Here is a 24,777-nt window from a genome sequence, read left to right on the forward strand (position 1 = left end):
GATGTGGAGGGGGAACAGCAACTCTACTTTGAGTTCTTCCCAAATTGCCAATCACCTCACTCTATCCCCAAGGTTGAGTCCAGTCCCTCTGCAGAGGAAACTCATTTTAGCCACTTGTATTCTCTATTACACTCTTTTGGTCATCACCCATGTCTTTTTACCACAGATGAGAGTTGATATGTAGACAGAATGGTAAATTCATAGCTTCACCTTTCAGCCCATCTCAACCCTCCTGCAGAACGAACCAGTGCAACATCTGTATCACTGTAGTTTGAGGCCATGGTCCTCAACTGAAAAAAAGGTGACATGTCACCTCTGGGTTGTAATGTAGTTACATGGGGTATTTTTCATGCTTCCTGTCCTGATTTTAATTTTTTTATTTTTTTTGTCCCCTTGTTGAATTTTAACCTATTTAGCCATTTGACAATACTTCTGTAATTCTACATTTCTGATTTGGAGCAACATTTGGCTTTACTCGTAAAGCCTGATTGAAAGTAAGCAGTGCATCGCCATTTTAAAAGTATAGGAGCAACAATATAGGGAATGAAAAATATAAGTCATTTATTTTCAACAAAAGCTAAAGGCGTGATCTTAACAAAAAGCCCCAAGTTTTATTGAGATTGTTTTTATACCATGCTCAGGTATTGGAATGCCTTTAAGAACAAAGTTTGTATAAATAAGACTTACTGATGATGGGGAAGAGTACTAAAATTCTAATTTAGCCAAGATTTAATGCTATCACTGTGCCAAATTAAAGACATCATAGTTAACAGTGCATTAACCCTGCAGCAGTCATTGACAAATATTTGTCACGTATATTGGGAGATGTTTAATCTGTGTTTTCTGTGTTGTTAAATTCCAGATTTGTTAAATTCTGAGATAAGTCTCCTTACTGGTATGTGCCGTATAAATACACTGAATAAGGAGTGATTTTGCTGCTAGAGCAAAAAAACTGGTTTGCCTAATTTAACACATCTGAGCAGTTCTGGAGCTACAGGGCATGCATCACAGGCACCTCCAAATGAAATTAGGCTGTCAAATGTGATTTTAGAGATTTTTTTTGTTGTTGTTGTTTTCGCTTTCCTTTGTTTGTCACTGTGATTTAAAGCTTTGCTGTTTCAGGTACTTTTATTGTTTTGTGAAAAAAGCAGCACCTTTAATAATAGGATTTATGTTTTCTGTATTATCCTAAAGTGTTATTTTTTATGACATGTCCCTTGTCCTTTTGTTTTGCTGTTTCGAATTCATACCATCTGTTTCTTGTTCTGCAATGGGTACAAAGTATGAACATCCAGCATATTAATTTTTACAAAACAGAATTTTTTTAATAAATTATACTTGGTTCTTGTTGAAAGCTAGAGGCACTAATGGGTGATTAGGAAGATGAAAAGCAATCATTCACAATATGTGACTATTTATTTGGAGAAATGATCTACGTGCACTATTAAAGATACTTTGTGCAGTTTTATTTTGTGCACACTAACTTCTCTTTTTTGTTCATTTCTTCAGATCTAGTTGTCTTGCTATATTAATCTCAAAGTATTCTCAAGAGCAGAAATGTCAAGTTTTAAATGAATGCAATGTGTACCGTGTGGTGTTGCTATCTATATGTAAATTTCAACATGCCAGATTCTTTTTTTATATGTATTTTTAACTAGGGTTCAGCTGTCAGATTTGTTAATATAGTAACAAGATAAAAATCTAGAGAGTTGTGTCTATTTTTGTTGTACAAGTGGAACAGATATTTTGGCCCATTGCCACCATGATTCCATCACACAGTAAGTACAGAAGCAGAGCTGAAAGAACAAATATCTCATGAGCTGTGCTGGCGCTAACCTTAGGAACTTTCATTCAGCCACAGATTGCTGCATGGCAATTCCGAATTACTGACAACTATTCCCACAGCTCTGCCTCATTGTGATAAATGGCTCCAATCTCGAGGAGGTTAGCATTACATCCTTGAGATCTTGTTAATGGATCTGAGACAGCACAGCTATTCCTTACATTGCTGAACATTTATGTTCAGCACTGGAATGCCCATTTATCCGTTTCCATGTGACATTTTTGTTCAGCTGTTCTTTTAAGATTTCAGAAATCATGTTTATTAGCTTGTTTTGTACCTAAAACTGTCCACAGCAAAGAGAAAGCTCTTATGGTATGATTTTAAATTTTTTTTAATTAATTTTTAATGTCCCAGGGTTTAAATTTGATAACGTGACATAAGGATAGTATAGTTCTCTAACCTGTCACCTCTTCGTGAACTACTCATGTGAGAGTGCCTATTTCCTAACTTTGACTGCATAAGTATAAAACAAACATCTTTAAAGCAAAATATAAATTAAAATGTCACCGTATTTGAAAAGAGCATGTCAGAAAGTTTCACATTTTTGTGCTAGAGTTAATATTTAGACGTCTGAAGCATCTACCAGTTAAAAAACACAACCCTGTCACTTTGCCTCGGTGCCCCATAGAATTTAAACGACTTAATAAGTAACCCCTTCAAATTAGCATGGCAAAAGTTCAACACTTCCCCAAATTAGAGTAAGAGAAATTCACTATAATCATCTCCTTCCAGCTTTAACTTCAAATGGTGCTGCATTCCCAACCTCTCCAAAGTGGGAAGACTATTCAGTTTCTTGCTCAAGCTTTTCACTTTGCTATTAACTTCAAATTCTCATTAGAAGTTCTGTGTTTCATTTCACCTCAGAAATAAGCTAATAATGCTTCAACACTTTTTTCTTTAGTGTTATTTTGTTGTTGTTGTTGTTGTTGTTGTTGTTTACCTAGGCTGCTAAATCTGACCCAGCTAGAGGCTTTAAATTCTACAATATTTTCTTTGCCCTCATAAGGTGCTTTTGTATTCTTATTGTTATTGATTATTTGTGATGATATGTGATGCACAAAACAAACTTCTAATAATCACTGTACAGTTCAGTGAGACGTTGACAATCTGCACAATTCAGGCCAGCAGCTCATACAGCACCATACATTTATTGTCTGAATAAAACTGGTAAACAACTGTGGGAAGTAAAAGTGATAAGAAGTTCACACACCTCCCACTCTCCCATGTCCAGGAGGTAGAAATGCTCACATAAAGTTGTAATCCTGAGCGACAACAACGCTGTACCTGTTGGCTCCGTTCCAGGGAAGGAAGCTGCCTCTGGGTTCGAGTTGCTGTCTGTCAGTCAAGCAGGTTTTCAGAAACAAACACACACACACACACGTCTCTGTACACTGCAAATTTCTGTATGTAGAGACAGGGATAGTAAGAGCATTAATGTCACCTCTCTGTTGGTTTTCTAACAGCGTTTTCAGACTATCATTTTCCCTGTACCAATCTACATGAACGGTAGGATGCTTTGGTAACTGAATAAATAACAAGAACCGAAGATCTGGTGAAATCAATGAGAGGAGGTTGAAGCTTTAAACTGTATAAATCATTTGGTCAGTTTCCAAAGGACGATTTTATCAATATATAATAGTAAAAACTGGTTTAACTGCCAGAGGTTTGATAAATAGTTGGAATACTTCATTTTTGCTTTTGCAGAAATGAACCAAAACCAACTCTCGACATTAGCTGCATATCATTACACGCCTACAACCAGTCCCACGCAGGCACACAGAACTTGAGGAATCGCAGATGACTCAAAGTGCCCGTCAGGAATGTGTTGAACAGCGCTCTGCAAACTGTGAAATAATTCCACCAATGTCCCTCACAGTCCTCATTCGGAACCAACAGATGTGTTGTATTAATATTTGCGAAGAAGAAAATGCAGCAAACGCTTGCAGCTCTGAGGAGAGTTTGATTGTCAACACATGTTCGGCACAGCACTGATTTCTGGGAAATTATCCATTGGGATTCAGCTTTGGCTGTTAGAGCTGTCAAATATTCAAAGATGAGTCTTTATTCTATAATTGCTATTTACTTTTTTATGCTGTTGATCCCTGTTTGTGCATTTATCCTTTTGCAGTAGTAAGGAGTGTATTGTTTTTTTGTATCTAATATCACACTCAGTAGGATATAATACATCCTCAAACTGGCACATTCCTGACATGTGAATGGAAAAAATACATAAAAACCTACAGCTTAGGGATAGTGTTTTTCTTTACATAAAAATATTCCTTTTTCTTAAAAACAAGTTCACTCAAGAAGAACAAAAAGTTTTAAATTAGCTACTTTTTACCCAATTATATTATGTTTGTTGGACGTAACATTATCTAAGTGGTTTTGTCATGAATAGTTTGCAGTCTCCCAGGTGGATTAACGCATTACCAAGAAAACAAAAAAAAGTTATAAATATTTTAACAAAATCCTGTTAGTGTATGTTAAAGAATTCAAATGTGAGAATAAGGCCAACACTTTGACTAATGAAGCAAAACATAGTACTTTTAGCAGCATAAACAAAGATAATTGATCATATTTTAGCAGTATGTGCTTAACTGCATCATACTAATGTTAACATTAAATGTATAGATTATTTTACTTATCAGTAGTGTTTCTCATCAGCTATTTGCTGGCACAAAAGCTGAACCAGCATAAAAGTGCATCCTCTTTGTTTTGTGTGTAGTAATCTCTTGTTTACTTCTTAGATGGATAAGGCAATCCAAGTCATTATAGTTGCTTATTATGTCTACAAGCTATTAATTGTAGGCAAAATTGCATTTTTAATGGGGTCCTTGTTTGTTATAGAATGCATCTGTTGTTGCGTTGCATGCAGATTTAGTGCAGCTTAAGCTGGAGGAGGCATAATTTATTTAAGAAAAAAACACTTCGTAAATGAATAGCTGTACTGCGAATTAGCCTATCTAAAGTTAGGATACTGGGCCTATTATTCCACATCAGTGTTTTGTTCAGAGTCTTTACACTCACTTAAATGTGATTTAAATCTGGAAGCCTGTGTTATGGGAAAGTTGCTGCTGAGTCATTTCTCAGTAGGTCCTCACATATTCTGTTGTGAAAAAAAATATGTGAACAAAAGTCTCACGGGCTTCAGTGTAATTTCATAGATCCAAGTAATACACTGAGGTAAAACATCTACTTAAAAGCTAACACTGATTATTTATCACACTTAGGAAAAAAGTTAATTATTTTTCATTTTTTTTCTCTCCTGCAGTTTGAAACAATCACTCAGAAATTCCTTCTTACTGAGAACACTTTTTATTCTAGGAAAGGACTATCTCTTCTTTGATAAATATTACAGTAAAGCCTCCTACTCTTATTCTCCACCTGTCAGGGCTTCAGCTTCATCAGAGAACATAACACTTGGAGTTTTGTTCTTGGCATGAAAAAGCAGACCAGATCTCTCTGTCAATTCAGAAAGCTTTTCTAAGCTGAACTGTATTGATGATTCCAAGCCACTGGTTTACGGTGTTTCATTTTGCAGTCATATGAAAAGTTTCACTTTTTTTTTTGTAATGCACTTAATAAAGTTTTTCTTTTTTTTCTCTCTCCTTGACACCAATGTCTTTTTTGTTCAGACCTTACTCCCTACATCTCCTCATTTGTCTTTCCACTCACATCATCTTTGCCTTCTCTTTGCCTTCTATGCCTGATTAAAATGCACAATCTGACCTCTGCGCCTCACTCTTCTCTTCCCTCTTCCTAATCTATTATTTCCCCTCCTTACCGTCTCCCTCCCATCTCTTCTCCCTCTTCCCTTGAATTCCGTTTTCCTGCAGTGTCCTGAGGGGCTGAGGCCAATGAAGGATGGCTCAGGTTGCTATGACTACTCCAGAGGCATCGACTGCACGGATGGCTTCAATGGAGGCTGCGAGCAGCTGTGTCTCCAGCAGCTCGTACCCCTCGAAGATGACCCCAGTTCCAGCAATGTGCTCATGTTTTGTGGGTGAGAATAACCAGCTGTAGAAATAAAATTTAAAAAAATAAAAAAAATTGAATGATGCCTGCAGGCTGGGAACAACACTTCCTTGTTAAACACATTGTATGAGTGATGTTTCAATGAAGGGATTGCTCATCAGGCAAGTACCCCACAAAAGGAAGCACCCAGAAAGTACTGTGCTGTAATGTAATGCAAGACTTCTGGATGATTTAGCTGATGTTATGAGTCCCATATTCTTTTAAACTTTCATCTGAAGTCCTTTTAAAATACAATCCTAATTTCAAAAAAGCTGGGATGTTGTGTAAAATGTAAATAGAAACAGAATTTAATTACAATGAAACATAGCAAACATATCTAGTGTTCAAACTAAGAAACTCCACAAACATTTGAAAAAAATAGGGTAATTTTGAATTGGATGGCAGCAGCATTGAAACGTTTTGTTTTTCTTTCTATTTCATTGCAGAGCTGACGTGTGTATATATATATATATATATAAAATCAATCTTCAGTGGATTAGAATATTCAGTGCAGATGCTTAAAAATGAAATAAAACCGGAATCTGAGATCATGTTCACTGAAATCTGCAAAATCATTGTAATAGTCAAAAGCTGGTGGATACCAACTGAAAAAAGTTGAACTGTAGAAATCAACCCCCAGGATGTTAGTCATCTCACATTTTGTTTTGATCAAATATATTCACTAAAATGTCTCAGGTATCATTTAACAACTCTACAGTACAGGATTTAGGAAATGGTTTGCAACCGTTTGTGGCAAACTTGGTTATCACAAACTCGCCCTTGCACTTTCCAACATTTCCAAATAAAATGATTTAAAATAAAACTTCCTTTGATTAGACACTACAGTAGTGATTAAACACTGTGGATATAAACTTTGATTTTATTTTTTTTATCATTATTGATTCATAGCGAATATCCTTACTATAGAGAATTATTAATATTTTTTTCCTCAGGAATTCTCAATAATTTGATCTGGAGACCAGACGAGCTTTTGTGCTTTACTAGCATGATGATATTCTATGTCAGTTCATGACAGTTGCAAACTTTCTGTATTCGTTTAATGTTTATCTTTAGTTAGTGTGAATCTCTTTCATGACAGTTTGGATTTGAAGATGACTCCACGTGGTTGGCCATTTTGCAGAAATTGATGTGACAGCCTAATGTAATATTTTTCATGCGTTGTGGAAAGTGGAAATTTCAACTGCTTTATTTCCAGTGCCTAATTCTCCAACCCATTGCTGCAGTTACTGATACAGAAACATCATGACAGTGTATATGCACCTTCTGATTTATGGCACTTGAGGATGTCACTTCCGCCTCCTCCAATCTAAGTGTTGCGAACAACAAAACAGCTACTGTACTTCTCACCGAGGAAACAAGAACTGATCAAATGAGACAAAAGCGGCAAGATTCATTGCTCTAATTAGCTGTGGGTTTTATATCTTGGCTATTTGTAAGGACATATTTGTCAGTGAGGATTTAAGTAATATAAATAGGACCCTTTTTTTTATTGTTACAAGCACAGTCTCTTCTTCCAGATCTCCCTAAATCTTTTTTTGCCAAACAAAACCTTTTTACCTTGAGTGCACAAAGGTTCAAACATCCCTGCACTGTATTGACAGCTTGTGTCTTGTCCTCAGGTGCGTGCAGGAGTACAAGCTGGCGGGAGACGGGCGCTCCTGCCTCCTGCAGTCAGAGAACTGCGAGGGACCAAAATGCCCCAGGCAGGATGTCCGCTTTAATGACACACTGTTTGGTGAGATGTTGCATGGATACAACAACAAAACGCAGCAAGTCAACTTGGGACAAATATTCCAAATGACCTTCCGGTAATTAGTGTACACACATGACACTCGCATAACACCTTATCATTCTTTTTTTTTTTTTTTCTTCCATTACAATCAGCAGCAATTAAATTTTTTGTAATATCGTATTTTAATTATTTTCAGCCACACATCTGAACAATTACAGTTCCCCCTCAAGCCCTGTCGTTTTATATCGTAACTGTTTTTCTGCATATCATATGACACATTATCTGAATGAAGGGTGTTATCTGTCTGGTAACCTTAGTGAAGCGGCTCTCATAATGTGTTTTTAGGGTAAGCTGTTGGTTTGTTCCAAAGATATGTGCGCTTGTTGGGGTATTTGGAGGAGACAGACAGCAAGAAGGGTATGAGCGAGTGATGGCTGAGTGAGGATTGAGACTTATCCCATGGCAATTCTCTTGAAACTGGCAGCCTCCTGAAAATCTGGCTCCCTCTGATAAGTCACATGCTGTCTGCGATGAAAAGCATTATGCAGACAGATAATGAGGGTCTATCTATGCATGAATACAATGTACAGAGAAAAACATGCCCAAACTACGTATATCTCACACTGGTTGGCTGTCTTTTACTTACTCCAAACTTTCTGTTTTGTTGCTCTGCTTCACAGAGGTCATATAAATCAACTCAGTTTTATCTATTCTGCCGTATGGTCACAGTGTCTGAGCTTGGCCTTAAAAAATAAATGTTTACAATAAATAAAAACATGATCTGTCTTCTGCAGAGCCTCAGACTGGCATACTGTGTATTGATATGATTCAGGATTTCTGTTGTTTGTCACTGTCAGTCAGTGACAAACAACAGAATTGAACAGTTTTTTTTTTTCTATCCTAAATGATCATAACATGGATTGATATTTGAATGAATTTATTTGATGGGTCAGTAATTTTTGGGTGAATAATCAAATGTGTTATTAGAGCGCTTTGGGTGCAGAATGATGTCTGAGAAAAGCTTTTAGCAGAGATGGACTATTATTTTGAATAAAAAAGGGGTTTTGAAACAAAGGCCCAAAAAAAAGCAACTAAATGTAAGCAATAGTTCAGATCTTTTGATGAAATGGCATTCTGTGGAAAAGCTATGAACAAGTAATGTCTCACCTGTTGTAGATAGCTCCTCCAACAACCTCCAAAGGTAGACCTATCAAAGAGCTACTTTATCTACAACAAGTAACATATTATTATTATTATTATTATTATTATTATTTATAATGTCACCACAGAACCTCACTGCAAAATAATATTTTGTTAATTTAAAATCCATTAGGATTGATACATTTTGCTTACATTCTATTATCTTGCTATAGGTGTGCCCTCTCAGTATTATGTTATAATTTAGGTACTCTGTAATTTTACATGATTCTTGTATTGATTCCAAAATACATACAAAGATACTTTCTATTTTATATTTGAATCTTTTTGATACACACATCTTTCAGATGAAGCATTTAAAAATTATTATAATTAGCTTTTATTTGGATTTAACAGTACACGATTGAGTTAGAAGTTGCCCTTGAAGATATTTTTGGGAGGTAGGAAACCATTAACTACCTGCTGATAAGCTTCAGGCTGCTGCATGTTTTTGGCCAGAAAAATCTTCTTTTTTTTTTTTAAATACGACTGATAAACATGCAGTACGGAGCTGTCAGAAAGACTTCCACCACTGAATTCTGAGTAGAAACCTTAAAATATCTTCAAAAGTTAATGCAAATGAATCCATTTTTTGTATATTCACAATATTTTCAGATGTTGTCTGAAGTTTTTGTCCTAAATTAGTTCTCTTGAAGCATCATTTTAAAAAGGAATCTCATCTGTGCAAAATTGTCAGTGTTCACAAGAATTATGGTTTTGCTACGATAAAAGTGGCTGATTTTTTTTTTTTTTACAGTTTTATTTTCACAGTGGCAAAAAATAGGAGCTATTTGGCAGCGTTGGAGATGGCTCTACCAGCAAGGAAAGTATTTTGAGGGTACATTACTATCACTAAAAGCAATCTTAAGTGATTATTTCAGCCTGCAACATATGTTACTAGCTGGACAAAATCCAAGAAGTGTGCCATCAGTTAAAGGAAGGAACAAAAACAGTAAAACTACTGTTTGCATAAACTTACCAATTTATGCTTTTTTCTGGTAAGTTTTATGGGGGAAAAAAGAACCAAAATATTTCTTTTTGTGAAGTGCAGTGCATTAATTTGTTTACTACTGAAGACTATAGAGTAATGAGCAACATCTACATAATTTTTTTTTTTTAAAAACCATGATAAATGCTTTATCTTTTTGGCTGTTTTGTTCCCTCTAGTACTGGCTACACAAGATTCATGAAAGAATCTGTCCAGGATTATTAAGTTATGTTAGTAAAATACAGTTGATTGTTACTAGATATCTGAAAAAAAACATGTATATACATATAAAAGTGATTAGTCTTTCGGTAGGAAAATCACAATCAGTTTTGACAGAATATTGGTTCAAGTAATGAACTTTTTAATCCAATTAAAAACATTCTCACCTAAAGCTTTAAAAACGAAACTGGAATCTGAGCTAAAATGTACAAAAGAACCCTTAAAAAATTGTAAAAGTGAAAGAAACTCTTTCCAAAGGCTATAGAACTACAACATTCAAATTGTGATTTAAAAATCAAGGAAAAATATTTTATTTCATATAATGTTGCAGAGTTTTTTCAATTTAGCCATGTTTTATTACAATAACAGTTATTTTAATACCTAAAAGTAATGAAGTAGTTTATTGTTTTTCTTAAGTGTGTATCTCTTTACACCACAAAATCCGTTTGACCTCGAAATGAAGACTTCATTACAATTCGCATTTTAATTTGCCATTTAAGAATTTCTGATGTGTTTCATTGAAACGTTTCTGCCACTAATCTATACCAAAACCTGATGACTTGTCGTAAAATAAATAGATATTAGAGGACAACAGCGGCACAAAAGAGCTTTTTCATGCATTGAAGAGATTTGAAACATTTAAGAGAGCAAAGAAAAGCTTGTAAAAGCTTGCATTGTTTCAGTTATCTGACTTGACTTTGTATCAGTGTGCACCAAAGGACCACATGTCAAGAAGTTTGATGCTTTGAAGCGTTGATAGGAATAAAGAGCTGTAGTGGGAATTGTTATCTTTGATCACCTCAAGAGCTGTAAGCTAAACGGGCCCCAATATCCATCTTCAGAGATTTTTCTTCAAATGATTGACATGCCTACAGCCTAATGTGGGGAAAGAACTAAAGGCCTAATGTTTTCTAATGGTTCACAAGGCTTAACCAGTTGGGAACTGCCTCTGATACACTGACAGGGCACAGTTTGACAGATTAAAGTAAGGCATGGTTTAGAGACTTTAACCACGGGAGAGAGACAGACTTGATCCATTTGCCCTTAAGCAGTAGGGAGCACAGTGGGTCCTTTGCCTCCAGACTGCAGGTCTGTATGCCGGGTCAAATCAAACTCAGGGAAGCAAAGAGATTTGCACTCAAGCCAGGACTCTAGTGGGCTTAAACAAATGCCAGGTTGAAACTAACTAAATACCCGAAGCAGCACTGAAACACTCTTGGACAAGACAAAGATTTATATTTTTGACGTCAGATAAAACCTTGTACACTTTGTTTTTGGGCTCTGCTATTTTAACAAGCATTAGAACTTATAATAAAGTTGATACAGCTAGGATTCACTTTTCTATTTTCAGATTTAGGACACAGTATTGGTTTTTTGTTTGTTTGTTTGTTTGTTTGTTTGTTTGTTTTGTTTTGTTTTTCCAAAATTCTACATGCCACTTTAAATTGTATTGATTCCATTCTACAAGCTGCTTGTTCTTGTTCTTCTGCAACTCTAATAAATATTTTCAAAAATAGTCTTGCTGCAAACAAAATTCTAAAAATCAATTTAGCAAAACAATTACCATTTTAGCTGCAGTTTTTTCATAAAATTAAAGTTACTACAATAAATATATTTACTACAATATATACTGTACATATATTCACTGAATCTATTTAAAGAATATTGAATCAAAAAGGTTTTATTTCTTCTCACTGATCTCCAAATGGCCACTCAACCCCAGCTCTCCGTCCATCCTTTTAGTAAATCGTTCACTTACTGAGGCTTATTTATCTTTTTTAAGAAAGTTGGGTACACTTTGTCTGCTCACTTTGAGACTCCTGTAATTTACAGAGAAGCACATGTTCTCTCCCTCATCTCCACCTTCACTTTATTACACCTTTGCAAGTTTGCACCTGCACCTGGAAGCCTGAAAAATTTCCATGCTAATTGTAAGATGCATCCTGAGGAGCTCTGGCTTATTCCCTTGCAGTTAAAGGGCACACATGGCTGATTGCATGCAGACAACGAGCAAAAGCTCTCCCAGGCTGATGTGTCTGCACGGATAAATACAGCACATCTCTCTTGGTGCTTAGTACGTCTGAAACAAAACGCAAAAAAGAAAAAAAAAATAAGACACTGGGTTTTTTTGTTCATAGTTTAGATGTTTTGTGGTGAGAGAAAAGAAAGAAGGAAAAAAAGAATCACTTTCTGATGCATGATTTATTTCAGCACCAAACTAAGGGGAAAATAAATGTTTATTCTTAATTAGAAGATTTTGGTTTTGAGCATTCTCTATCTATCTATCTATCTATCTATCTATCTATCTATCTATCTATCTATCTATCTATCTATCTATCTATCTATCTATCTATCTATCTATCTATCTATCTATCTATCTATCTATCTATCTATCTATCTATCTATCTATCTATCTATCTATCTATCTATCTATCAACTTAGACTTATTTCAGTTAAGATTTTAAAAGTCACAATTTTCATTCATCATCCTAAGTCTAACCATACAAGCTAAGCACACATGAGTGTAACGCTTGACTCCCAGTGCCGCTAATTAAACTCGTGTATTACGGCATGTCATCTCACTTAAGTCTTTTTTCCACTTTTCAAATCCACTGTGTCATTTGTCAGAAGAACAAAAGCTTTGTCTTCTGAAACACTTGCTCCCATAAGATTCCACTTCACACTTCGTATATTTATAGCCGCATTTACTGTTTTTTTTTTTTTTTTTTACATTCTCGTTTTCTGCACTTTTCCCTTCAATGTCTTTGATATGCAGATGTGACTCTTATTCCACGGGCCTCCGCCCCTTTTTGTCCCCTCTCGCCTCAACAGTATGCTAAATCCTACTCACACAACACTTCGCTCACCTGACTCAGTAGCTCAGAGGGAGATTTTAAATGATTGAGATGAATTATATTATTTGAGCTGCTGCCTTACAGGTACTCTTTACTTTTTAATAAGGAAACGCTACACATCATTTATGTTCATTTTGCATGTGTTTTGTTTAAAATTGATCTCACTTTTTTGCAGCCTGTTGAAATTCCCAAAAGAAAATTGAGAATTGCTATAATGAAATTACTGAGAACGTTGTGCAAGTATTTGTGTGATGAAGTTACATCAACATGGATGTTAGAGCTCAGAAAATGTTGAATACAATATAATAGCATGTATGAAACAGCTGCTATTAAATGCATGCCAACTGTCAAATTAGAAGAAGAAACTTTTTTTTTTTTCTTTTTTGTATGCTTTTTTTTTTGGAGCTCTGGGCTCAGTTTAGTCTTTGTGTTCTTGAAACAGTAATAACATCTTGCCACTCATGGAAACATAGTTGGAGAGAAGTGTATATGAATGTGTGAAGGATGTGGGGACAAAGTGACAGGTTGTCCATCAATTTTGAGCCATCCATTTTTGCTGCTGTCGAATAAATCACTGTACCTCTCTAATATACGTGCACACACGGTCGTTATGGTGAGGACTGTATGGGCACGTAATTTTAGGATGGGGGCAACAAAACTAGCTGTTGTTACAGTCAGTCACCGAGGAGAGAAAAAGACAAGTTACGGGGGCACTTGCTTATGTTATGATATGTCTTTGCACCAAACGGCACAAGGCAATTTGAGGTTTGTATTGGACAAGCACAAAGAGTTTGACTGTAACCCTGGGGAAGGAAATTTAAAATATGCACAGTGGGTTTTGGACCTGATCCATACTAGTGTCACAAATTTAAAAAAAGAAAAAAAGAAATGATCCAAAATGGCTCGAAAACAGAGTCCACGAGAGAGAGAAAGCAAACACGGGCAGTCAAACGCACCACCACCTACTGAACAGCTGCATCATCTTTCCCTTTTATCACACATTTCACATACTCCCTACCTCACCTCAAAAACAATTTTTTCTTTTTTTTTTTCCATTTTAGCAATCAGCACATGATCTGAGCTGATAGTGAGTCTGCTGAACACACTTGAGCAATCAGCTGAGTTCAGAGCCCCATGTCAGAGTGGCGTTCAGCGGTTTGGGTACCGGTGTTCCAAAATCCTGCTACTGTGCTGCACAAGTATAAAATGATTTTTTAAATGAACCAGGTATGACAAACATTTGGTTTGTGCATTTTGAGACAGTTTGTTGGCTTTGAAAGGGGCTCGAGGGTCAAGGATCAGGTTGTTTGATTTTCTTGTATTTTCCTGAGATTCATTCTATTTATACATTTCCTCATTCACATATTGATTTATAATGTACTTATTGTCATTTGTCTTTTTTGCATGAGACGAGTGTGATTATGGATGCTATATCAGATGTTTCAGTTTATGATTTCAAAGATCTTTTTGCTTTTTCATGTCTCTATGTGCCACATGTTGTTTTGTAAATTATTTGCCATCATATTTGAAAATGATACTATTTCAACCCTATTTTGGTTCATGTCTTTTATAATGAGTAATTACTTTTGGCCCACATATGTTTTCTTTTGGTTAATCATACAAGCTTTTCCAGACTGATGAGCGTGCTCGTCAACAATAAATAAGAAGTCTGGTCATACGGTGAGGGCTGGTTCCTGGTGTGTTTGGGTCAGATATTAGTTGTCCACTGTTCAGTCCAGTTCTTGTACTTGGTCATTTTAGGAAAGAGTCTTTGTTTTGTTAGTCAATTAAGCTACTTAGCAGTGACCTATAAATCATTCAAACATAATAAAGTATGTAACTCAAGGGGCGAAACAGTGTTGTGTCTACACACAAGTGACATCTAGACAAAGAGACAGTTTTATAATGTACATTTGTTGGTAGCAGTTATTTCTTTTGTTGAAAGGGAAATAAATATAAAACATCACACAACTGAACAGTTATTAAAACAGTATTCTTTTTTCAGTGACAAGGAAGTTCCCAGAGGACTAGTAGTCAAAAACTTTTACATCTGGACATAGTGAACAACGTGTCTTTAAAAAAAAATGTTGGTGAGATGGATAGTGCATTTAAAGAGGGTCAGAGTTAAAGTAAAAAATCTGCAGATATAAACAGTTTTCAAAAGATATTTTATTACTATTTAAAAAAGAAAATTTAAACAAAGATACAAACTACAGAAAAGGAAAGAATAAAAAAAGAGAATCACTTTTGATAGGCGTTCTGTAAAAACTCCTCTTCACTCCTCTTCACCTCTCAAATGAAAATGCCACCACAACATGAATAATTTGTGAATCTTGCAGCCCACAAGGCTCACATGAATCCGGTAAACACAGTTACATTTCCATGCTCTCTAGTAATTTTCAGTAATTATCATCTCATTGGTGCACACATGATAGCTTCAACTGGGGAGTTGAGTCAACAATTATCATAAAGCAATTTCTTCAGTCATAATGAGTAGCTGTGAGACTTAGACTGCTGAGGTGAAGGGTTAAGCTGCTTGGGGTTCATGATCAGCCTTTTCTGTAGTTATATGGTCTACATTAAGTTTTTTTTATTATTTTACTTTTTTGTGTTTGTATACTGTATGTTTGAGGGCACTGAAGCACAAAACTTAAACAAATACTTTAAAAGTAATATATTATAATGTAATGATTATTTTTACTCAGTTTGTCTTTTCTTTAGGCTAACAGTTAAATGCTCACACAGATTGTGTTTCAGTGTAATAATTCTGGCTTCCTGACAGAACAAATGGCTGCTCCCACAGTCTGTTACTCTGCGAATTGAGACAATATACTGTTCAGCCAGAAGTTGTTGTTTTTTTTATACTCAAGCCAAATTCTTATTCATAGCAAATTTTAATTAGATTATTAGGCTATTTCTTGGCTTCTAAACACATTAACAAGGTATAGACAATAAAGAAATATAACAAACAAAACTATGGTATTGCAGTGTTTACAACATTTATCAAATGGTAAGAAGACAGTTTGCTGCAGTTTAAATAAATTTTAGTCATCTTTGTGTGAGATTCTTTTTTTTTAAGCTTTTATTTATTACTTTATGTTAAAGCAGTCCTAATTTAATGTAGTCTGGAGTTTACTTTGCCAGAGCTGACTTGACTATTTTGTGGAATAAAAGGCAAATCTCTATGTCCAACAAGAGCAGAACATTTAATCTGAAGATGGTGGTCTACTATTGCTGTAATTGCTGTAAAATACCTGTCATCCATGCAGACCAGCTTTCTGCAGTGTTTGCTGTAGTGTTTGCCCTGCAATACTGGTACCACAATTGCTCCGTTTCAATCGGATGGTAGTTACAATGTGGACTTGGACAATCCTTAAAAGGTGGACCAAAAATAAGATTACAGTTAAATGGAAAACTTTAGACAGTCAGCAAAAAAAAGGAAAGAAAACCTGGCCTGGGGGAGCATTGAACCTTCCAACAAGACAATGATTTGAAACACACAGCCAAAGGGGTCAAGGAACTGCTAAAAGGAAGAACTTTCAACATTTTGCAGAGCCAGACCTGAATCCTATCAACTATCTGTGAACGAAACTAAAGACTAAACTGATGACAATGAAGCTTTCCAGCCAGGAGATTGTTGCAGAAGTAAAATCCAATTGGACTCCACTAGACCAAAAAATAAGCAATTAAGTCAATAGGTAAGTATTTAAGTAATTAAATGGTAAGTAAATGAGTAAGCAATTGCCTGAGTAAGTGAGTAATTAAATATTGAAGTAATAAAGTAATAAATATGTCCTTGCTCAAAATTGGTAAGACTCCTGGCTCTTGTAAAAATGACTTTAGGTTCAGTTTGTGTGGGTTGGTCCAAAACAACTTTCTGGTAATTTCAGGAAAGAAGTTAAGTTTAGTAACATTTCTAAACCTTTAGGCAATCTCATGTCTCTGTGGGAAATTCTCTTTCCCCTTATAGTTAACGTTTGTCTTATATACAGTACCACCCTTCTTTTTTATATATTTCTCTGCATTAGATTATTTGGTGGCAAAATAAGGGTTTCTGCTTTGCTCTGTTTAAAGCAACAGCCTTGTCTTCTTATTGAAGTAATATAGTATGATAAGGTTTTGCTAAGCAACTGGCATCTGCAACACAAACGCAAGCATGTAATCATTAGTCAATACTGTCTGACGTGCTTGGAAGTATAGAAGGTAGAACTATAACATCATCGTTTCCAAAAGGTTGCATTTTGGATGTTTACACAAAAACACAAGGGTGGCGTTCTAAAAATATTTTCATTCTGGAACCTGGTTCCAAAGAATAAAATTGTAGGGCTCCACGTGGACTTAAGGCTGAAACTATAAAATTCCTTTGCATATCCACAAAATGCTGTTCTCAGGTGGACGGAGCCTACGATTCCTATATTTGCTGTGCATCTGGAGAGAGAAAAACAGCTTGCTGCTGTAATGCAAACTATGAATTGGTTGGAGTTCGTCCAGGTGTTATTGCAGTGAGTATTGTTGGGCCACATGCTACATACCTTCCCTAGATATCGAAATATAGGAAGAGCTTTCAGTAATTCATTCTTTATAGAAGTTTTTTTTTTTTTTATTGAAACCTCAAAGCAGCATTACTGAAGGGACTAGTTAGTTTAGCAATAAAAAAAACACACACATGCATGAGGTGATTCTTGATTCTTTCCTCCATCCTTCTGACTGAGAGCAAGGTGAGTATAAGACTTTACTTTGAAGCTCAAACATTTGTGCACGTATGTGTTTACATTTGTGAGGGGACGTGTTTGTTTGTGTAAGCCAGCGCGCACACATAAGTGAGTGTGATCTTTCCTGAGACACCCAGTCTTTGCTCGGTAACTCACGCGGCAAGGCACGACCCAATAGACCCTATGGCCTGATATCAGCTAATGTCAGAGCGGCTTATAGCTGCCTACCTGCTGTTTGACTGGAGAGAGCAGGGAGAAAAGAAGAACGGTAGAGGCAGCGATAAGCTTTTAGAAGGAGAATTAATAGGGAAATAAATGAGAGGAGAAAACGCTAAATCAAAAGCGCCCAGCTAAGCAAAAGTTATACGGTGAGACACTACGAGGAAGTAATTGTGAGAGAAATCCAAAGGAGCAAAAACAGATAGCAGTAGTGCAGAAAATGAGTTTTTGAAGCATGCAGGACTGTGAGAAAGGAGTCAGACAGATGTAGACACTCTGTGAATTGAGGGAAAGAAAGAAAGGTGCATTTCCCACCTGTTATCAAATTGAACAAAGTCCAGCCTTCTTGTTAACCTGGATGTGTATGTGCACATGGTTTGTGAGTGTGGGTGATGTGTGATTAGATATTGGCACAAAACAAAACAACTATTTGAGCCAATGGACATGAATTCTACTTATTGTTTTGTCCCTGTGACACCCACCCAAATTATTTATTTTAGTAGCAGGCTTCTTTTGTGCCTGTACCACGTTTGTTTCTTTTACACAGGGAGTAGAACTCATCATTCAGTGAGGCAGAGAAAGACGATTTATCTCCTGTGACATACATTAATAAAGTATAGCAGGAAGTTGTTTTAATGCCTAAACAACATGTATTTATTATACGAGCAAGATACCATTTCAAACAATTTTAACTTTATAAAATGGACCAGATTTTTGCTTTCCTAAGTTGTTTAGGTGTTGTTACCTGTGGAAGAATAAAGCTAATTCACAAGCATCTTGTATAATGGTATTAGTAGAGGTAGGGTGAATAAAAGTATCAAAATCAACATCTGGGTCATACTTTGTTATGTATTTAGTGTTTGCATCAAGTTTTTGACTTTCGGCATTTGTGTTGTCAGACTATGTGAGAGTGTTTGACTAAAACAGAGACAATCCTCGGAGTGATTTTCTGCTTGTTTGTTAATCTGGAAAAATCCCAGTTTTGTGCAAGAATGTTCCGAGACAGGGTAGGTTGTTCTAAAATAGATCCGATACTCCCCTCAGAGACTGGTGGGTGAATGAATCAATCCAGAAGGTCCTCGGCAAGTCAGAGGACAACATGCTTTGGTATTCTGTTTGACAGTTTGGTGTCTTTGCCATCAGTCTGTTTGCAAAATAAAAAACCCTGTTTTACAGACTTTGGGACACAGCAAAATTAAAATAAAATAAATTGCAATGGTTAGCAACCTAATTAAGTACTCAAATTAATCAGGGACAGCACAAACATTCCATACAACTCAGATTCTCTGTTCCATCATCCTTCTTTTTTATAGAACCAAATAATTTGAAAAAAAAATTAGAATATACAATCATCTGCTTATCAATGTTACTATGTGATATACTTCTAATAAAGAAAATACTGATATGATCTAAAAATAACTTTACCAATTACTTAACCTGCAGTGCAAAAGCATATATTTGGACAAAAAACACTACATCTTTTATATAATAATAGATAAATCTGATACAAATATAATTTTCTACAAATAAATTCATAGAATTGACTTCATTTTTTGGGGCATTCTCGATGCAGATGTGGCTGTATTTGCCAGGATATTTTTAGGTTTGGTTGGGTGATTGGCAGCAGGATTTCTGCAGGTACATCAGTCTGTTTCCACAGATCAGAGACTTTGAGGCCAATTTGACTGTTGGGCAAGCATAAATTGACCATGGGTGTGAACTCATGCATAAACAGAAAGGCTTACTGCCATTCGCAGAATAAACAAGCATATCTTATATGGTGTATGTGTGAAAAAGAAATAAGGGGAGAAATTCATTATAAGGTATGAGGTTAATGTCCTTTTTAATTGAACTGTTAATTCACCACTTAAATGAAACTTCATATCTCATTAATTAAGAATAATCTTCATCTGTCCAGCAAAAATTAAATTGTAAAATAACTGACCCCATTTTCAAGTTGCTCTGTATGCAACATATTTTCTTTGCTAAATCCACTCTCAAATCTCTGAACTTACATAAAGTTTACATTTTATAATGATTTCCTTTATTCGATTAGCTTGGGTTAGGGGATGCTGTTGTGCAGGTGTGCGAGTCTGATAACATCGCCCACGTTTGTTGTGGTCAGTCAATCAATAATGGAGGGTAAAAAAAAATTGGAATATATATATATAAAACTTTTTACTCAAGGTGCGATGGAGTTATCTGAAAAGACGAGACCAATGGTTCTCTCCAGTGGTTCAGGTGTTTTTAACACTTTCACTGATGGAAAACATTATGATAAAATGCTCTGACCAGTGTTAAATCTGAAATAAATGGGAAGATATTTTTTACTTTTGGCCAGTGAAAACCACATAACAGTTTTGCATTCACGCTGGATGTTCTTTGTACCTACCCCTTCACTGTTTATCCAATGCTATCTTTTGTTGTGAAATTTTCTCGTAAATTGGTTGTTCGTAGCTAATCAATAGATCCAATTCCTAAGCCTGTTTTATCTGATAATGTGAAGTTTTTCATTGACCATTCACCTACGCTCATTTATACAAGGACAACCTATAAAGCAGTTAATTACTCCCCTTGTGATGGGATTTTAAGAGCCTCTTTTGAGATGAATATTAGCAAAAAAAAAATAAAAAATGTTCTGCTTCAGTTCACCATGTCACATTCAAAGTACCAGATAACATAATACCATTTAATCATGCTCCATGTAAGTCACATTACCTTGAAATAACAATAGGAAACAAAAGAATACAAGGAGCATTCACTTTTGGCCCATTACTACTGATCAAATACAAGATGATAGGACCGAGGGAAAAAAAAGTGATGAGACTTTCAAAAAGCCTTCTGTGAGTCTTTTTTATGTATCAAGATAACACAAAATGGAGCAGGCCTTGATGAAAAAGGTGACTGTGTGCAGAGATACACACTCACACACTTGCTTAAGTAAGCTATGAAATTAAAGTCATGTGCAGCGAAAGGCCTTCAACTTGAGTTTTATAGATACTCTGATTCATTATGGTTGTTTTGCCCAGCAAACGCAACTTCCTGCTTTGAACCTTAGAATTTCAAGGGCAGTTTTTTTTTTTTAAACAACAAAATATAAGGAATTTAAAGTATATTTTGCCTGTTTTTTATAAGAAAAAAAGGGGTTCATTTGAACTGTCCTGCTTATTTTAGTGCCAAATGACTAAAGATAACCTTCTGCTGGACTGCAATCTCCTCCAATCTGCTTTCAAAATGATGATTTAAGAGTCTGTAGTTTTAAATTCGTACCTGATGGTTCAGCTACCTTGTATATCTATTATTGTTTGACTTAAATGAGAAAGAGAATTAAAGAGGAACCAGAACTGATTGGTGTGAGAAAACACCAAAAACGATGACAAGTGTTTCAAGCGAGAGACTGCTGGTAGAGTGTTGAAAAAGCAGAACGGCAGTGGCTCTAGTCAGCTCCACAGCTAGAAGGCCAACTTGGCCCCTCGCTCTGCGTTGCCAAGTATCATCTTTATGGTAATGCTTCTGGCCACCAGAGTTCATTTCAACAATTTCCCGAAGCCAACAGAGATATTACGGCACGGAGAAAAAGTACAAGCGCACTCACATTGTATTTGAATTGTATACATGACTCAGGGGGTTGAAATTGAGGTAGATTGCTTATACGTGCGAGAGAGAGACAGTTAAGAGGAGAGAGGCTGACACAAACACTGAATAATGTAATACTTTGCCACAGAAACACTGGTAACAATTTTCCCCGTCAACTTACTCACCATGTCCCCCGAATATATGTAATTACCTAGTTACTCATGCACGCAGTCACTCAAACCAAACTCCACAGCTCCATTAGAGACCGTTCCATTCGCAGCATCAAGTCTCAAACCTAATCAATACCAGCCATGACAACTCACCATATCCTCTCGGCGGAATCATTTGTCAGCTGAGCGATGGCTTCTGCTGTAATAAGAGACTGTAACACAATCTCAAGGTAAACATATCTGATGATTGTTTTTTATTACACGGCGAATTAGCCCTTTCCATGGATGCTGCCCTTTAATAACTTTTTGATTTCTCCTCCAGCCCTGTGCCCTGGGTGACACACGGGGTGCTTTATCTCTCTTATGAAGCTTCTGATTGGCCCCGCTTGCACCCACCATTTATTCAAATGAGCGATATTACAGCCGTTGAGCATTTTAAATGCAATTGAATGGGCTGCACAGCCAGTTCTCATAAATCTTTGATTGTGCAGTTCAACACATGGCTCTCATGGGCAAGCATGGCAAACATTTCAAAGCAGTACTGGTAAAAAAACAAAACAAGAAAAGAGCCAGTTTGATTGATTTATTTTATCAGATCAAACAGTAAATGTTTAATTAAGATGTTAAATGATGCAGCAGTATCTCTTTTTTATGCATTTAGTTGGTAAATCAATAGTTCAAATCTATTGAAGTGGGGTTCTATGTAAAAGTAAGGAACAATCAGTACCTTACCTATTGTAGACAGCACTTTGAGCTGACTCAGTTTTGAGAAATACAGTTTAATTTTGGCCAAACTGATGATCTAATGGCTTGTTGGGACAAAACCTTTGTGGATTGTTGATGCTTACATACATGCTCAAACATGTATGTGAACAATGAGAGTTTAGTCTGTCTTGGTATGTTTCACTTTGTGTAAGTGTGTGTAATTATTGGATAATTACAGTAAATCATTGTCCCCACCCCTCCAGCTCACTTGATTTTTCTTAAATTTTATAGTTATTGGAACAAGCTAAACAAAAGGCCATTTTGAGCATCCAATTTTACTCAACTTATCAATGAGGGTATTTTACATTTTATTTTATTTCCATCATAAGGTAGATTTCTCCAATACTTGGATTTTTAGGATTTATTTCAAATAATAAATCATTTTCTTTATTTTATTTTCAAATCAGAGGGATGTCTAATAAAGCAAAACTGTGATAGGTGCCTCTAGAGCAGAGGTTTCCAAAGTTGGAGTCAGAACCCCACTGTGGGCCATGAAAGACTAAGTGGTGACCCTCCGATGATCTCCAGAAATGAAGATACATTTAAAAATGATTGCAAATGTCATATTCTCACACTAATTGTCACAAAAACAGTAGTGTTGAATTGTTGAATATAGTAATATGGTTGTTAAGGCCGTTTGTGTTGTCAATGTAGACGTGTTTAATAAAGTCGAAAGCAAAGTTTGCGTTCTTCAAGCAGCAGTAATTGGGGTCATAAGCCTCTGCCAATGTTGGTCAGAAGTTGAAACGTTTGGAAACCACTGCTCTAGAAGGAAGAAGTTTAGTTTTATAAAACCAAAGCATTTTTTAGGCATATGATGTTGGCAGTTGTCTGCTGGTTGCTCCTCGTGCTATGCTGAATGACAAAGAATTGAAAGGAAGCTTAAGTAAACAGTTTTTTAGTTTTATTTATTTATTTCTTATTTTTGTCTGTTCTGCCATTTTACTTTATGCTTTTAATGACAGCATAATTTTGTTTGCCAACATATATAAAATCGGGCAAGATTGTGCTTTTTTTTTTTTTTTTTTTTGAGTAACATTTGTTTGCTGTCATTTTATTAAATGTCAAAACTGTTATGATATATGGCCAGTAGCAGACTCTTCCTATAAAGCCCTTTTACTTAGAAAAAAACATTCCTTTTGTCAAACAGAACAGAGTTTTTTCTTCCCTTAGACATCAGGTAAATGTATTTCCTTCCTCCCACTCGGTCTTCTTTCATCCACTGTGACACCCTTTCAGCCTACCCAATATGCTGCAACAATTTTTGCCCTGGGCCTCAATAAACCTTCCTCCCGTGTGCACTGCACTGGCACCCAGTGGCTGCTCACGCACAGTTCAGAGCACTGTTGTTAGTTGTTACCCTACAGTGCTACCAAGAGTATACAACCCAGTGATTACTTTGTGTGAGAGACTGCTGACGGTGTCACAGTCAGCCTTTGCTTCACTGTCCTCTCCTTCTTGCTGGTAAACTGACCATTTTTCAGTCTTGTCTCGACTCCGTCTTGGGTTGGACTTTTTTTTTCTCTCTTTTCAGTTCTCCCAGTAGGTTGTACTTCAGTCGGCGCTGCAATTACTTACTGTTGAGAATTTCTGAATATTGCCATCAAATCACCTCGGAGATCTCCTGACTCTGTAAGATTCTGTGTTTTTGTCCAACAAAGCACACAGAAACATGAGAACACCCATGCTTTCGTTGGTGCTATAATTGTGTAATTTAATCGTAATGTGTGCAGCTGTTTATTGACTTTCACATAATTGCTAAGGGGGCTTGCATCCCCCACCCATTTTTTGTTTATTTATTTATTTTCTTTAGCTCCCACATGTCAAAGGAAAGTCTTGTGGAGTCCATTCATTAAGTGCAGCAACAAAAGCACAGGCATACTGGGATTAAAAGCCTTTCCTTTGACACAGAGACAGAGCAGCCTCTAGTGGTCAGGTTTATGTTTGCGCCTTACCACTAAAACTTTAAATATGTAAAAAGTTAAATATTTATTGAACGATGCACCACAGTTCAAACTCTGCAGCTTAAACAGATTTATAAGTGCCTTCCTATTTCTACTGTGATCAGGGTTTGATCAGTGTCTTTTACTTAAGGTACAAACTTAGCTTTAAAGCACATTTTTGTCTGTAGATCTTAAAACTCAGACAGTATAGGTTTAATTGCCAATACTGTCAAAATGAGATGTTCTTTGTAACTTTGCTTTTTTTATTGTTACCTTGGATGCTGAGATAGTGCTTTAGAAACATTTTCAACATAAATTCGATATACTGTAAAAATCAAAATCTATTTTGAGGTAAACATAGCCATTAAAGTTAGCATTCAAAATCCCCAGTAAATTTACTTTAAAGAACCTGATCAAGTCATTTTCATGTTTGACCTAAAAGAATTGGAACTAAGTGGCAAAACCCAACTCCTGAAAAACAACAACCGCCCTTCATCAAACTTTACACTTGGCACAATGCAGT

At 36.0% G+C, this 24,777-nt stretch overlaps 1 protein-coding gene across 1 annotated transcript in view; it reads left to right on the forward strand.

Annotated features, from left to right (window-relative positions):
• Positions 1–24,777, forward strand: part of LOC108230990 (astrotactin-2) — a 268,258-nt gene that overhangs the window by 180,259 nt on the left and 63,222 nt on the right. The window contains exons 12-13 of the mRNA XM_017407677.3: positions 5,680–5,846; positions 7,498–7,686. Coding sequence (XP_017263166.1) covers positions 5,680–5,846; positions 7,498–7,686 — 356 coding nt within the window. The remainder of the gene's footprint in view (positions 1–5,679; positions 5,847–7,497; positions 7,687–24,777) is intronic.

The sequence above is a fragment of the Kryptolebias marmoratus genome, linkage group LG14 (assembly GCF_001649575.2).
Source record: "Kryptolebias marmoratus isolate JLee-2015 linkage group LG14, ASM164957v2, whole genome shotgun sequence".
NCBI classification, from domain to species: Eukaryota; Metazoa; Chordata; class Actinopteri; order Cyprinodontiformes; family Rivulidae; genus Kryptolebias; species Kryptolebias marmoratus.